The 16,142-nt window shown below is 34.3% G+C and overlaps 1 protein-coding gene across 7 annotated transcripts in view; it reads left to right on the forward strand.

The window, feature by feature from the left end:
- Positions 1-16,142, forward strand: part of RFX3 (regulatory factor X3) — a 293,748-nt gene that overhangs the window by 165,525 nt on the left and 112,081 nt on the right. For all 7 annotated transcript variants that reach the window (XR_006737905.1, XM_045563482.1, XM_045563483.1 and 4 more), the window contains one exon: positions 2,624-2,721. Coding sequence is in view for 6 of the 7 variants with exons in the window: in XM_045563482.1 (XP_045419438.1) it covers positions 2,624-2,721 (98 nt within the window). In the remaining variant the exon portion in view is untranslated. The remainder of the gene's footprint in view (positions 1-2,623; positions 2,722-16,142) is intronic.

Raw genomic sequence — 16,142 nt, forward strand, 5'->3', positions numbered from 1 at the left:
ATAGTTTTAAAATTTTTATGTAAAAATTAATTTTTTATGACTTCTGAATTTTGTAGCTAAGAAAGTTTTTCACAGTCCCTGGTAAAAGAAATGCATTCATTTTATTATTTTATGGCACAATGTACTATAGTTGAATGATCTCCGGGTTTATTCAGTTTTATTAAGTAAAAAAAAAACAAAAACCAGGGTTCAGAACAGTGTGTATAGTATGCTGCTTTTTATCTTAGAATGAAGTGTATGTGCATATATGTGTATATGTGTATATATCCACACATGGGTACTTATATAAACATTCATACATAGTTGCTTGTTTGTCCAAAAAGATATGAAGGAAAAGAAAAACAATGAAAGGATAAACCAAAAATTAGTAAAAATGATTACCTATGTTGGTCAGTGGGCATAAGTATGATATAGGCAATAAGGACAGAAGCAAGATTATCTATCCAAGTATTTTCCTTGTTTTATAGTTTTGGCTTTGGAACCATGTAGATATTTCATGTAATCATAATCTAAAGTTAAATCAAAATTAAATACAGCAAATCCTAGAACAAAAAAGAAAATAAAACCCATGAATTTAACTGTGTATCAAGTTGATGACTTATTTCCAATCACTTTAAAGCATAGTAATGCAATTATCCATCTCTAGAGGCATATATCTTAGGGACATAAAAATTGTAGGAAACTTAACAGTATTTGGTAATCAAATTTTAGTAATAATTGGTATTTTTATTTTGAAACTAATATTTCATGATAAAGTAAATAAATAATCATGTTAAAATCTCCAAGAACCAAAATTTTTAGCATGAGATGGACATATATTTTTCAAAGATATGTTAAATTTGTATATATATTAAATTCAATTGAAAAAATTAGTATGAATTTATGATATATATTTTTCTCCTTCAAAACATATTTGTGGTTTCTAGCTCTGTTCAGTGAAAATACCTATAAATATGAATAGCACCTTAATAGTGACCACTTACAGGGCCCTGATTTTAGTCTTTAAATACCATTTTTCACTAATAAGATCTAGCACTCTTTGAAGAAATGGCCGATTCCAGATCTGGGGTTGAATATATAAGACATAAGCCTGGAACATCTTACTATAACAGAAAGCAGGGAAGTTAAGAAAGATATTGTTATCGTGCCATAGGAACCAGTTTGAGAGACTACTATTTGCCAAAAATGGGACTTTTAGCAAGAAAAAAGACTGCTATGATTGCAAAACATCAAATATGTTCAAGAACTGAGAATCATAAGGATACAAACAAAAAAAATGAAACAAAAATTCACATCGGTCACTTCTGAAGAATACTAGAGGATGAAGTCATTATTTTTGGTACTGGTAAATAACAGAACCATGTTTATCCCTACTCTTCCTGTGAAAACCTTTTTTCAGAGTAACTAATTAATGGGAGGAATTTCTTCTTTATAAAAAGAGTTTTACTAATAAGTGAAGAAAAAATAACAGAATTAGACTACTGCAAGTTTACAACCTTTATTCATTAAAATAATGTCTCTAGGAAATCATCATCAGTGGCTGCTAACGCACTCAGGTAAAGCATGGATAAAGGAGCATGATAATAGATGGGTCCAGCTAACCGCACCTGACCTCACTGGTCAAACCTGACATTGCTGTGTTGTTATATACCAACTAATAGGGTGCAATAGGAAGTATACAACTTTTCAAAAATTTAACTTGTTCAAGCCCCTAGATCTATCAGTTTATAGGACGTATAACAGGTAGAGGAACCTATGGTTAATAGATGACATTTCAAAATGCTATTACCCAAATCCAGAATGACAGAAATTCTCTAAGATAAATGACTCAGTTTCTTCAATAAGTAATAGGCAAGAAATAAAAAGAATGGGGAAACTGTCAGAGATTAAAAGAGAAAGAAAATACCATCCAAATGCATTATGTAGAACTCACTTGGATCTTGATTTGAAAAAACCAAAACTACGAAATCATTAGAATTATGAGGGAAATTTGAACAATGACTGAATTTTAGATGATATTAAGGAATTGTCAATGTTTTATATGTGTTATTACTATTGTATTCATGTTAAAAACAGTTTTTATCTCTTAGAAATACAAGTTGAAATATTTACCAGGGAAATGAGATAATCTCTGGAATTGCTTTTAAATAATTCTACGAAGGGATAAAAGGAGAGACCCTGGGTGACAATATTTTATCTTGGATAATGAGTACATAAGGTTTATTACAGTATTTTTTCCATGTTTGAGTGTTCAAAATTTTCAATTATGTATTATTTTCAATTAAAAATTAAATTTAGCTTTAATTTTTTAATTTAAATGGAATGCAATTTTATAAACCATCAAAGTAACTGAGAAGCTCCCTGAATTTTAAACCTGAATATTTGATGTGTATATATACATACATACCTGCAGGAATGTTATAGAATTTATTCAGCATAAATGCTATAGTTGTTCTGTATCCAGCATGTACTTACCATGAAATTAGCATGAATCTAATAGTTTTCATTATAAGCAATTCTCATGTTTATCAATACACCAGAGAAACTTTTGAGGTCAGTCTAATACTGTGTGTTCCTTCTATCATATCTACCTCTCACTGAGCTCCTAATATTTGTTTTTCAGGTACAGCAGGTACAGACTGTGCAGCAGGTACAACATGTCTATCCAGCTCAGGTTCAGTATGTGGAAGGAAGTGATACTGTCTATACCAATGGAGCAATGTAAGTTTCTATGTGGAAGTCTTTTTAATTCTCCCACTCAGAGAAAAATAGTGTACTTTCTAACACATCCCACTATTCCCAAATCATTTCCTTGTTTTCACAGTAATTTGTACTAGATCAGAGCCTTTGTCTATGTTTATTAAGATGTGCTTATTTCCTCTCACTTAACCCTTGTAGGATATTTTAACTTGTTTAAACGGTTATGTCCTTTAATAGTTTTTTCAAGGTTGAGAAAAGCTTATACCCTTGTTAGTTATTTCTATATTTAAATAATACCTTCTAAAATCTATGCTTTTTGTTTTTATATATAAGGTAAATTTGTGTACATATGTGTGTTTGTCTGTAAACTAATATAAAACTACTATTTTAGGAGGTTCTTTTCCCACACTTATTAAATAAGATGCTCTACTTAAAAGTTCCTGATATGCAGTGAATCTTATTTTCCTGTCTGAAGATACCCCCTTCCCCCACCAACTTCTCTCCTTGCATCAACAATAGTATAAATTTGTAAATGTACTTTATTTGGGCTCTTCAGCCACTTTAAAATTCAGGATTTTATTATAAAAAAAGAGACTAAGAATTGTTTGTTTTAACAGGATTGTTTTTAACTTGGGTTTTTGTTTGTAGCCTGTTGGCTTTCTGGGTTTATCTGAAATGCATTTAAATTCTCTGACTGACTCTTCTGCCTACCTGCCCTCAATGTTGGTATACCCCAGGATTATAACCTCTTCTTTCTGTATTCTTACTACACCTACTCTTTCCTTGGGTGATTTCATTCATTTCCCTGAGGTCAACCTGTAAGCTCCGTGAAAGCCGGGATTTTTTTTTTTTGCTTTTTTCCCTCCACTATAATAACTGGAACACCAGAAGAATTCATGACACATAGACTGTGTTCAGTTGTTATTATCTATTATTGTTATTATTGTAACTAAAAACTTGGAATCCTGGTTAAGTGTGTATTAGTTTTATAACTGTGGTCAATGTACTTAAATATTTTGGGCTTTTTATTATTCTTTCCATTAATAATATCATTCTTACTGAGTTTTGAGGATTTGAGGAAATGTATTTAAAGCACCTAATACAGGCCTGTGATACATATGATACAAAACTAAAGACTTTTCATTGATCCTGACTTTTCTCTCTTATTACTTTGGGTCTCTGAATCTGTCTACATCACCACTGCCTTAGCACTACCTCCATTACAAATAAAATAAAATCCAACTTCCATCTTGACATTCTCTGCATTCCTACCTCTCTCCCTTCACTTTCCACCTGTTTGAGGCATAACCAACTTTGTGCATTTTCTCACAATACTCCGCTTTCACACTTCTGCGTTTTCAGACATGTGGTTTTCTCTGCTGAAATAGCATTCTCTGCCTTCTCTTCTTTCTTTGCAGCCCCCTCAATTCAGTCTAGTGTGATCTTTATAGACTGACACATCATTCCCTCCTTTGTGACATGGGCTCTGACTCTCCTTCTCTGCAGTTGGCTTATTCTTCCCCTGTAAATGACAGCACAATATTCTGACTTTTACTACCAGCATTGTACTATAGATGCTTGCTTATGTTTCTCTGAAAGGTAACTTGGCATTTTCTTGTTTTATTTACATTCACTTAGGTGATTGGCATGTAATAAAAAGTTAATAAATTTCTGTTACTTGATTGAACCTATATTTCTTTACATATTTTAGACACACTATCAATATTTTTTTTTTACTGTACCTGTTGCATAGGTCCAAGGCCTTCTGGAGCCTGATTTTGCAGTCTCTACCATAAACCCAAAGTACTGTTGGCTTTTATTCCAAATGAAAGAGATGCCTGCTACTTGGACCTTTATGCTAGTAGGGAAAATAAATGGCTTTCTTGACAATGCTAGAGGTCACCCAGTTGTCAGTTGTCATTTCATCCTTACCTGTGACATGTAGTAATGGTTACCTGCAGGGGAATCTGAGAATGGAAGTTTGTAGCTTTTACGTCTGTTACGGTAAAAGGTGGCAAGAGAAAAGGGCAGTCAGAATGGGTGTTGAGAGATTTATCTATCACAGTAATAGTAACTGTGATATCACTGTCTGTGATAGTATTTCATTTTTTACTGGTCCAAGTTAAGGTGGAGAGATTAGTCTGTTACCTGTGAAATGGAGATACTAGTTAAGAATTCCTAATCCAAAATTTGAAATCTGAAATGCTTCAAAATCTTTTTGAACATTTTGAGCACCTATGTAATGCTCAAAGGAAGTGCTCACTGAAGCATTTTGGATTTTGGATTTTCGGCTTAAAGATGATCAGTTGGTAAGTATATAATGGACACGTTACAAAATCTGAAAAAATTTAAAATCCCAGACACTTCTGGTCTCAAGCATTTTGAATAAAGGATACTGAGCCTGTAACCCCAGTTTATCAAAAGTGCTTTGTGTACCATCTGAAGCACTTAATAATGTTTACTAGCACTCAACAAACATTAATTATTGCTGTAAAATTATGTACTTTAGTTATTTATTTACAGACTTCTACTTACAATTCTAAATTCTATATATTGTCTTGTGTGTTTTTAAACCACTCTAGCCACCCTTAGAAAAACCACTCTTCTAAGATTGTTTTTTTAAAAAAAATTATAGGGCCTGTTTAAGTACAGAAATGATTCCAAGTAAATATCTGGTGCCAACATGTATTTTCTATGGCCCACTAGCTCAGTTGGTTAGATCATGACTAATGAGGTCTAGGTCGTGAATTCATTTGTCACAAAGTCCAATTAGCTTTGGTCTGGTCTGTGTGGGCCCAGATTGTATCTTCAACTCCAGCCAATCATGTCACAAATATGCACTTTTGGTCAAGAGAGAGAAGATGCGTCTTTAAAAATCTTCCGTTACTATCAAGTATAATTTTTGGCTGAAGATTCTATAGCATCATTTTCATATTAAATAAGGAAATATCATTGTATTGCCATGTATTATACTCAAAATTTTAATAGCTAGAGGACTATATTTTTTCTCAAATATGACCCAAAATTTCTTTCTTTCAGCAGAAGCAGTTTTAATCTTTCTATAATTTTGCAGTGCTGTCATTTGACTACATACGACTTTTGTCTCTAATGTTCATCTTAGGGTTTTTATACTCCCTCTTTTTATTTGATATACTTCCATATGTGTTAGGAAAAAACATTCCATGTCCTTCTGTTGTATCAGAGTGAATTAATAGCCAGTTAGTGTTTGATCCCTGACTTAGATCACAGTCAGATTCCCACTTCTGTGTGATAATGCTTTCTGCTAATGATACTTTCAGAAGATAGGGGCTCTGATCTTTATTATGAACTTTCAAGCACCCAGTTCATGGCCCTACAACCTGTACATGCTTAGTAAGTACCAGTTCACTGATGCTCTTGTCACCAGCATCCCCATGTCACGTAGCCATAATGCATGGGGTCTCATTCAAGAGGTGGCGGCAGCCCTCACAGATACGTATCATCACTTATGAAAATGTGTAATCATTGTAATTTGATGACACTAAAGTGTTTACCTGGTTCTCCCTGTGAATATAGACAATTACTGCTGGCATAACAGGTTTAACGGTTTGAGTTGGTAAGTGAGCATACGTTTCAGTTGAACAATTGAGACTGCTTTATAGTGCTGGCTGGCTGTTTTTGCTCAAGGGAGAAGGTAACTCAATTTACTGTTATTCACTGTTGCCACTGTTTATTTTATCCTTCTGTAGGAACTCAAGCTAAACCATTTGTGTATTTCCTTGCAATAATTTTTCTAAGATTATTCCAAAGGCTTGATCATGGTCATCTCCATTTCTACAAATTCTTACAATTTATGATCTCTAGTCATTTAGAACACTGGGGTTAAGCCAGCTGGGAAACATTGCATACCATGTAGAAAGAGTCCATTTCAATTGAAATTTCTTGATGTAGCTCTGAAACCATTTTTTCGAATAAATTTTTTTTCTTTCCCCCACTCTTTTTTTGACTCATACTCTCTCCACCCACTCCTACATCATGCTAGTCAAACTAGAAATAAAGATATCATGCCATATTATGTCCAAATTAAGAAACCTTTATTTTAAAGCATTTTCTTATATAAACCACTCTTTGAAGCTTGCCCACTGTGAAGAGACAATCAATGTTTTAAAATGCAACCATTCCTTATATGGGGATCTGTTGTAATAAGGATTGACAGCCTTCTTATAGCCTTCATGTTTCAATTATAGATTTCTCATCAACCTCAATGCAGAATTTCCCAAACCATGTTCCACAAAATGTTAGTCCCGTAAAAGAGTTCTGTGATTACACAAGCAGGGATATATTGTATGATTGCCTTTCTGTTGAGGACTCTGTGGTTCTATAAAAGACTCTGTAGAGTCTGAGAAGTCTTATAGGAAAGCATAGAATTCTTTTATCTGTATAATGTCTAATAAAATTCTATAGTATACTTTGGAAGATGGTATATTGACATTGAATATATACAATTCACTAATTGTTGACATTGTATAATTAATTCACAATCCATAAGCGTGTGGACAGGACTCACATTTTAAAAACACTATACCTGTGGTCATCTGTTGAAAATCATGTAGTTAGTGCATTTTCTGAACTCATCCAATTATTTTTTTCTCATACACTTTAAATGATTAATGAGGAACCTTAAAAGGATACTCTCTTCAAAGTCTTCTTTTCCTCTTTAAGTGAAATAGTGAGTTTCAATATTTGCAGGTGAAATTATACTTATTATCATTCACATGTTCTCTACTTAGAAGAAATGGTTATATGGAGTTTCTGAAATGGAGATGGAAAGGATGCTTTCTTCATTTATGCTTCTACTGATATACACATTCTAATTGGTATAGGAGTAGATTTGTGAATCCACTTACCATTTAGATTTCAGTAAGCGTATGGCTGATTACATAGAAATCCCTCTTGGAGAGAGAACTGTCATGTGGAAAAGACCATGGAGGTCTCACTACAATTAGAGAAGGGCCCATTTTGTTAATCACATAAAAATTTCTATCTCTCCCAAAGTGGAAAACTTTCAAATATAGCTACTCGGAATGTCAGAGTTGGGAAGGTTGTAAAAGTCATTTATTCCAATCCTTCCACATTACAGATGAGTAAACTGAGGCCCAGAGAGGTACAGTAATTTGCCTGGCTAGTTAGTCTGGAGTTCATATTTTCTGGCCCTCAATGCATGGTCCTTTCCAGCAATCTGCAGATACTGACCTTTTGCTCAGTTATGTGGGGGATTGGGGAGTAAGGCCGGCTGATTACAAAAAAAAGCACAAAAAAATTTGTATTACATATTATATCTAATACTGTTATATTGTTGTATATCTGATTGTGGATAAATAATAATTAAACTTGTGATTTTTTAAATGGCTGATTCTTAAAGACTAAGAGTGTTTTTTCATGTGAATCACTTTTCGTTTTTTTAAATCCCATTTTACATTTTATAGTGAAAATTATTTTATGACTATAGAATATTTTGGATATTCCTAAATGTGTATAAAAGTCCATATTTAATAATTTTTCAACATTAAATGTTTTAATTATAGCTTTCTGGAGAATCATTATTTGACTGCCATATTTCTATACTTTTTTATTATTATTCATTAATAGAACTAAATGATGCCATATTAAGGGCAATTTTTTTCTGTGATACTTTCACATCCAGTAGATTGACATTCAGAATAGTTCTACATGATAACACTTGAAAGAGTTTAGACACTTAATTTTTCTTCTCCTCCCTCTCTTTTTGTAAGAAAAGAGGAAATGAAAGAGATCCATATATGCTTTTTTAGGTTTAAAGTCAAGTTGTGTTATTAATTTTCTCAAATGAACTAAAGAACCCTTATTCAAACATTATTTCTCTCACTAACTGGTTGTATACCTTCAGGCAAATAACATATTTGCACCTAGATTTCCTAATCTGTAAAATGGGGATTAATAGTTTAAAACATTATTTAATAACCAGGTGAGGTTCCAGAAGAAGGAGTAAAGAAGGGGTGGGAAGCCGTGTAATTTGCATTGTATGAAAAATATATTCACTTTTAGTATAGTTACTCTTGTAAAACTAATGGCAAAAGTAAAGCTTGGTAAAAATCTCTGCTGGAACAAATATTTAGAAGCAAGATTGAAAAATCTTTGTTGGAGGTGTGAATTTTAAAAGGTTGAGAATCACAGTATTATGCCTTTAAAAAGAGGCTAAAGTTCCCTATCTATATGAGATCCAAGGCTATTTCCCAAAGGTTGAGCTTTGTAATTACCAGAAGATTCTAGAGGACAGCACCAACAAGTCTTAGCCTGGCCCTCAGAAACACTCAGAGTAAATAGACTTGCCTCTCAGGGATGCTCCAAAGCCCCAAATTTCCTTCAGTTTAGTAGTGTGCCTGACTTTGAGTGTGGACATACCACCTATTTGCCTGGATTTAGCACCCTTCTTGGCCTCAACGACGTACATAAATGCTTTAGCTGCTTTCGTCTATTTTAAAAAGTCCCACTTGACAAAATCCATCTGTAACAAGTGCTTTATTTCTCCCTTTTCAGATTAAAACCTCTCAGGATTGACCACATGTTCTTCAGCCCCTTCCAAGCTTGCTTTCTTCCTCACATTACCGTAACATTGCTCTTATTAGTGTCATGGATGACCTTTGGTTGTTTAATCTAACAGGTGTTCTTCTAGATTAAATTTACTTAATCTCTAGCCATCAACCAGTCAACCACTCTATTCTTGAATCTTTTTTTAAATTGCTTCTTTTTGGCTTCTCTAACTCTATATTTTTCTTTTTCCTTCCTACCTTAATGGCTCCTCCTCATTCTTATTGTTGGCAAATGAGTTTTCTACGGCCTTAGCTCCAGAAGCATATTGGTGTATGGTTCCCTAGTATTATCTAAGAGAGACTGCATTTATTCCACAACACTATGACTATCTGTCATTCTCTTGACTATTTGTGACTTATCTATCATGTATCTTTCCCCCACTAAAATGTAAGTTTCATGTGGGCAGGGACCTTGTTTGTTTATTCCCCATTCTCTCTCTAATACCTGGAACAGTGGCACATGGTGAGTGCTCAATCTATATTTGTTGAGTGAATTAAACAAAGAATAGCGTTTAATAACAGGAGGCACAGGAGCAGACTACTTGGTAGTTGTAAGTACACAGGGAAAAGTGAATGAAACTGAATTGAGATGCTGCTGATGGGGCCTTCACACAGCTTTGCTATTTATTTTGTTGGTTTTTTTTTTTTTTTCTGGTGGAAAACTTTTTAAAACTTATGCATATATATATGGTTACTCAGTTTTTCTTGTTTTTAAATTTGTATCAGTGACTCTGGGTTAAATCCTTTATATTGTCATTTCTGCCAAAGTTGATTTAAGTCCATATTCACTTCCCTGACCTCTATTGTCAGGGCAAGTGACTCATATATGTATTTATTATGTGTATCTTTCTGGTATGCTTCAAAAACAATTATAGCAATGGAAATTTTGGTAATGTCACGAGCAGCTGTCACAGAATATAAAACTCCTTTTATAACTGTAGACTTGGACTTTTTTAAAAACCCAAATAGGCTGAAAGAATTATTAGTGTTAAAACGGCACTTTTCTTCCTTTGTTCTTGTGAAAGTTGGACTTCACATTTTTAGTATCCTTTGGCACAGTGGTTCTCAAAGTGTGTTCCCCAGCTCAGCAGCATTGACATCACCTGAGGATGTGTGAGAAATGCCAGCTTTTGGTATCGAGTCTGGTTTTACTGAATGAGGAACTTCGGGGTGGGACCCAGCTCTCTGTGTTTTGACAAGCCCTCCAGGTGATTCTGATACACACTAAAGTATGACAGCCGCAGCTTTACCATACAGAAACAATGAATTTAAATGCAAAGTATAAATGTGCAGATATCCTTACGTGTAATCATCATAGGATGATATAAATTTAAAGTTATTCTAATACTCTATATATTATCAACATGTATAGTAATGAACATACTGCATATGAAGGAGAAAACTCAATTAGTAATTACAAGATGTATTATTGACTTTTGACATTCATCCCTGCATTTCTTCCCTAGTAAGCGTGGCAACAACTTAATAAAGGCTTCTTTTTTTTTACTTATTGTTATAGCAGTTGAAGTCAGCAGAAATAAGTATGTCTTCTGAATTTAAATGAAAGCAAATGTTTTATTAGTGGTATTCAGTACTATTTATTATTTTATATTTAATCTATTATTTTTATTCTTATGTCATAATAAGAGGTTAAATGTCAGGTCATTTGAATTATTTTCTGAAGTGCTGTTTTCCTTTTGGTGTCTTTCACAAAATATACACGTCACTTTGCTGGTATATCTCTTGCCTTCAGTCTGTCTTGGAGTGTTCAAGAGAATATCTATTTCAAAACTCAAATAAGTAGTGCATGCTGGGCAGCCAGAGATATATACTACATGAATACAATTTGTTGAAGATTCCCAATAATGTAGATTCTTCTTTGCAGGGCTTTAGGTACCCACATAAAAACTTCATAATGGAAAACTGTTTTAGGCAGAAGTTCTTGGTTTCAAGCAATGGAAACCAACTCTGGCCTATTTAAGAAAAACAAAGAATTTCTTAAAAGATATCTGTGACTAACAGGATTTCCAAGAAGTCTGGAGAATCAGGCTGGAAAAAGGCAGACAGGAGTGATGTTGGGCTGCAGCCAGACCATAGAAAACACCACAGTGCAGAGTTAGTCCCGTAAGGACCCCATGCCACCGCAGCCACCCTGAGCACTGCCTGCCATCGCTCCCGCTGGAGGCTGGTCTTGCCTACTGGACCTACTGCTTAGGAAAACTGGGTTTGGCTCTCACTCATGCCACTGTTCTTATTGCTTTGTGCCACTAACTGCCTATTTAGGGCAAGTACTTCTGATTATTTGAGCCCCGAGTTGATTTCCTCTGGCCTGTTTGTAAGGGAGGTTGAAAAAGCCATTATCTGGCTTTCGGAGCTGTTATAGTTGGAAGTGGGATTTGTCTTCCACCAACATTCACAAGTTGAGGCATTGTACAAACATAGGGAGTTCAGACGCTGTGTAACAAACAAAAATTCCTGCAAGTATCTCTACTATAATAACCCAATGACTCTTCAGCATGATAAAAAGGGACTAGAATCCTAGGCAGAAAATAGGATATAGGTCTTTCTGGCCATAAATCACAAAACTTTAAAAGTATTGACTAAGTTTTTAGGGTGTCAATAGTGCCCTTGCGTTAATGAATTTTAAATCCTATATGGATAGTGACTGTGTCAGTTTTATTCAATATTACATAATATATATTATCTGTTATACAATATGGGACCTGAAAGATACTCAATAATTATCTATTGACCCACTGACTGACAGAATCAGTCACTTAATTATTTATTGTCTGACTGTCCTGTGGAGTCTTAGAGTTCTGGGTTGGATGGAAAGTCTCAGAGGTGGCTGTATAGGTGGGAAGAGGAGAAACAGACTGGTCTGTCCTCTGTGTCCCCCCTCAACTGGAGCACGTTCCACTTTTATCCATTTGGCACTTTGAAGTTAATATTCAAATTTAATTGGAAAAGAGTCAGTGTCACCACTGAACGTTGAAAGTAGAGTGTCTAGCCTTCTTTCTACTGTTTGAATAATCGCTGAAGAAATTTTCCTGTCCAAAATTCATAGATATGTTTTTTGGCAAGGAGTGTACATTCATGAAGTAAAATCTTTACTAAATTTCTCCAAAAACTAAAGAATACTTTCTCTTCCAAGTCCTTAGAGATAAAACCAAAAGAAAAAGTGGAGGGCCAGTTTTTACCCTTTTCTAAAACAAATGCCTCCTTTCCTCAACTACATAATGAGTTTTCTAAGAAAATTTTAATTTGCTATGCCTCTTTAAATCCAGTTTATTTGGCACTGTGTACACTTTTCTCTTTGTGAAATGCCAACAGAGGCAGCATAAAACAATAGAAAGAGCACTGGACCTGAGGTCTGTCCAGAGCTGAGCTCTAGTCATCCTTCATAATCATCTTACTGTCAGTATCATCCCCAAAGCAAGTGATTTTACCTCTCCACGTCTTGCTTTCCCCATCTATAAAAGTGGGGTAGCAACTCCTAACCTGTATGGCTCACTTCATGTGGATTAAGTGAGATAATATATCTCCTATGTCTTAAAAACATTTCTTCTGGTTTTCAAATGCCCCGCTTGTGCTCTCAAACTTTTCAAAAATATTTAAAAAGTTGTTCATTTCTGGCTGCCTTTAGTTACTTATTTCCTCAGTCTAGTCCATTCAGACATGCATTACTTTCACCACGCTGAGACACCTGCCAACTGGACCGCTACACAAGTCCACTTCCAAGTGAACAATACAGATTAAGAATTGTTACCTAACTTTTACAGGTGGGAAAAGTAAGACATGGAGAGGTAAGATCACTTGCTGTGGGGATCATGCTGACAGTAAGATGATAAAGGGTGACTGGAGCTCAGCTCTGGACATCTCCCAGTCCAGTGCTCTTTCCATTGTTTTATGCTGCCTCTGTATTTCACTAAGAGAAAAGTGTACATACTTTCAAATAAATTGTATTTAAAGAGGCATGGCAAATTAAAATTTTCTTAGAAAACTCATTATGTGGTTGAGAAAAGGAGGCATTAAGATCCCCTCCTATTACAACGTCTAATGAACACATTCCAGAATCATCTTACATGGCCCATCACAGCCTTGGACCCAGGTTGCTTCTCCCCTTTCTCATGGTGACTCTTCATCTCCCTGGCCTTGGGCCTTTGTTGTTGTTTCTCTGGCTAGAACATTCCCCTGCCTCCCTCTACTCATATGCCCCTTTACCCCTATCCTAGCCTAAAACAAAATTGAAACTTCTTGCCATAGTCCATGACAATGGCTTTCAAGCTATTAAAACTACCATTCACAGTGAGAAAGTTAGACATACATTTTATACTCATAAATACACACACACCTGGGTGCACACATGCATGCACACACACACACCATTTAAGTATATATACTGAATATGACAGAAACAAAAGTTTCTAAAAATAATTATTCTCAGTAGGTGTAATATGAAGTGATGTATGTTGTCTAGTCTCTGTTTTTAATGCTGTTGTAACCTATTAAAATTTATTTTATGACCCTCTGCTGGATCATGACCCACAGTTTTAAAAAAAAAAATTTGTCTACACTGCCTGCACATTTAGTTTTTATCTCCTTTTTAACCTCATTTCTTTCTAATATCCTTCTCATTTGTCATACCCAGGGTACTCTAGACTTTTGATTTCTTTCTAAATACTAGGATCTTTTTCGTTTTGCACCTTTTTCCTGTGTTGTGTCCTGTGCTGTGAGAGTTTTTGTACTCTCTTCCTAATATATTATTCTTCCTGTTTTCCACAAGGCTAACTCCTTTTCATCTTTTAGTTTCAGTCTAAATATCTCTCCTTCAGGGATAACATTTGACTGTACTATCTAATGTGCTCCCTCCCATTTATTCTGTTTTAATATTCTATTTTTTTTCTTTCATAGCACCTACAAAAATTTATAATTATCTTATTTCCTTTCTTGTTTTTGCCCATTACCCATTATGTTATGCAGCTCCTGTGACAGTAAAGGTTATGTCTGTGTGGTTTCTTTTCTTCTAGGTGCCAGAATAGATGCTTAGTAAATATTTGTTAAAAGAATATGTACAGAGTAGCCTAAAAAACAGTAAAACATTGTACTGCTTTATAGTACAATGTTTTAAATGTTTAAAATATTTAAAATGTTTTCATGTTTTAATTTTTAATGTTTATATTAAATAATGTAATATGTAAAATATTATAATGATCACCATAACTGTATTCTATCTTCATAATACAATTTATGGTGTGTGATTTACAAGCTATTTTATTTCCTTAATTTATCACTTTCATACCATTGCTTGATTTTATAGTGACAAGCTTATTGGTGGGAAGATATTAAAAACCTTGGTAAAATGTAAAACACATAATTTAGAGATATAGTTTATCTGGACTTGTGGATAAGACACCTGAAGTCAAAGAAAACAGAAAGTTGGTTATAGCTAAGATAAATTGACATAATCATCTTAGTGAATAAGCAAATAGGGAATATTCAGGGCCATACTTAGCCAAGGTATATGCCAAGGCATGATGGGGTACAAACAGTACTAATTTACTGAATTCAATGGATCAGAGTCCTGACATTTACATAGAACCTTATAATAGAGTCAGCTATGAAGAAGCTTCTGTCAGCAAGTAGACATATATCTATGTGTTCACATTCATTACTGGATACATATGCAGAACAATGGAAATATTTCTGCTATAGAAATGACAAAATAATATGACACATTATTTTTGTGACTTAGTCTATGGTAATCAAAATAGAACAAACAAAATGAACACAGCAGTATCTTTTAAATGTGCACAGAATTGCTTGGGAATTTAGCTATTTCAGGAATGTACAGTCCAGAAATAGTTAGCCGCTTTCAATCTGATATGCCAAAAATTGAATAATTTTCTCGAGCATATGTTTTAGAAATTTCTGGGGAAAATAGTGTGCAAGCAATAACTCATATGAAGAATGCATTTAGTATACAATATAAAAGAGAAGCTGATCTGAGGTATCAGAATTAGAGAGTCTATTTGTAGTACCTAAAAAATAACTATTTGTCTTTGCTATTGGTGCTTCTTTTAAAAATGAATTCTTCAGTATTCTTTCAGGAGCTTGGAGTATTCAGAAATGGAAAAGACCTTTAGGAGTTACCTATGCTTGACCCTGGCTCTGGCTCCAGGGACTCCAGCACATGGGTTAATGCTTGCCTTCTTAGCTTTAATGAACAATGGCTAAGGATATTATGATCTGCCTCTATTACTCAGCCCAATGTTTAAAAGACTTCCCCATTTCCTACTGCAAGTGTATTTTTGTTAAAACCAAATTCAGACAATTCATGACACTTCAGTTCCTCATATAATTGTGTCTTTTTCACCCCCTAGAAATTGCCAGTCTTTACTCCAGTGTGTATTATGCAGTAGCCAAGCCTTTTCCACAGTTTCATGGGACATAATTGAATAATGGGGAAAATTTATGGATTGGGCATACTCTTTAGTAACTTTCTCCCTTTTCCTGCTCTTTGGTCATTTTCTAGCTTATGAATTATCTCCAGCTAGAAGGAAGCATGAAAATTAAAGTAGCTTATTTTTTGCCACCATATTTTCATACTGACTTGAGGGCTATATATAGATTTTAAATATCTGTGATGTGTGTGTTTGCATTACTCTTGTTCACTAAAAATAATTATATAAAGGGGGAATACCCAAAAGATGGGGTGATTTAAATCTCTTGGGATGTTTTTCTTATGATGCAGTAGCAATTTCCATGATCAAAGAACTTATAAAATTTAAACATATGGTGGTAAATATCCTCTGAAATGGTCCTGCATTTTCC

This window comes from Lemur catta, chromosome 10, assembly GCF_020740605.2.
Source record: "Lemur catta isolate mLemCat1 chromosome 10, mLemCat1.pri, whole genome shotgun sequence".
Lineage (NCBI taxonomy): Eukaryota > Metazoa > Chordata > Mammalia > Primates > Lemuridae > Lemur > Lemur catta.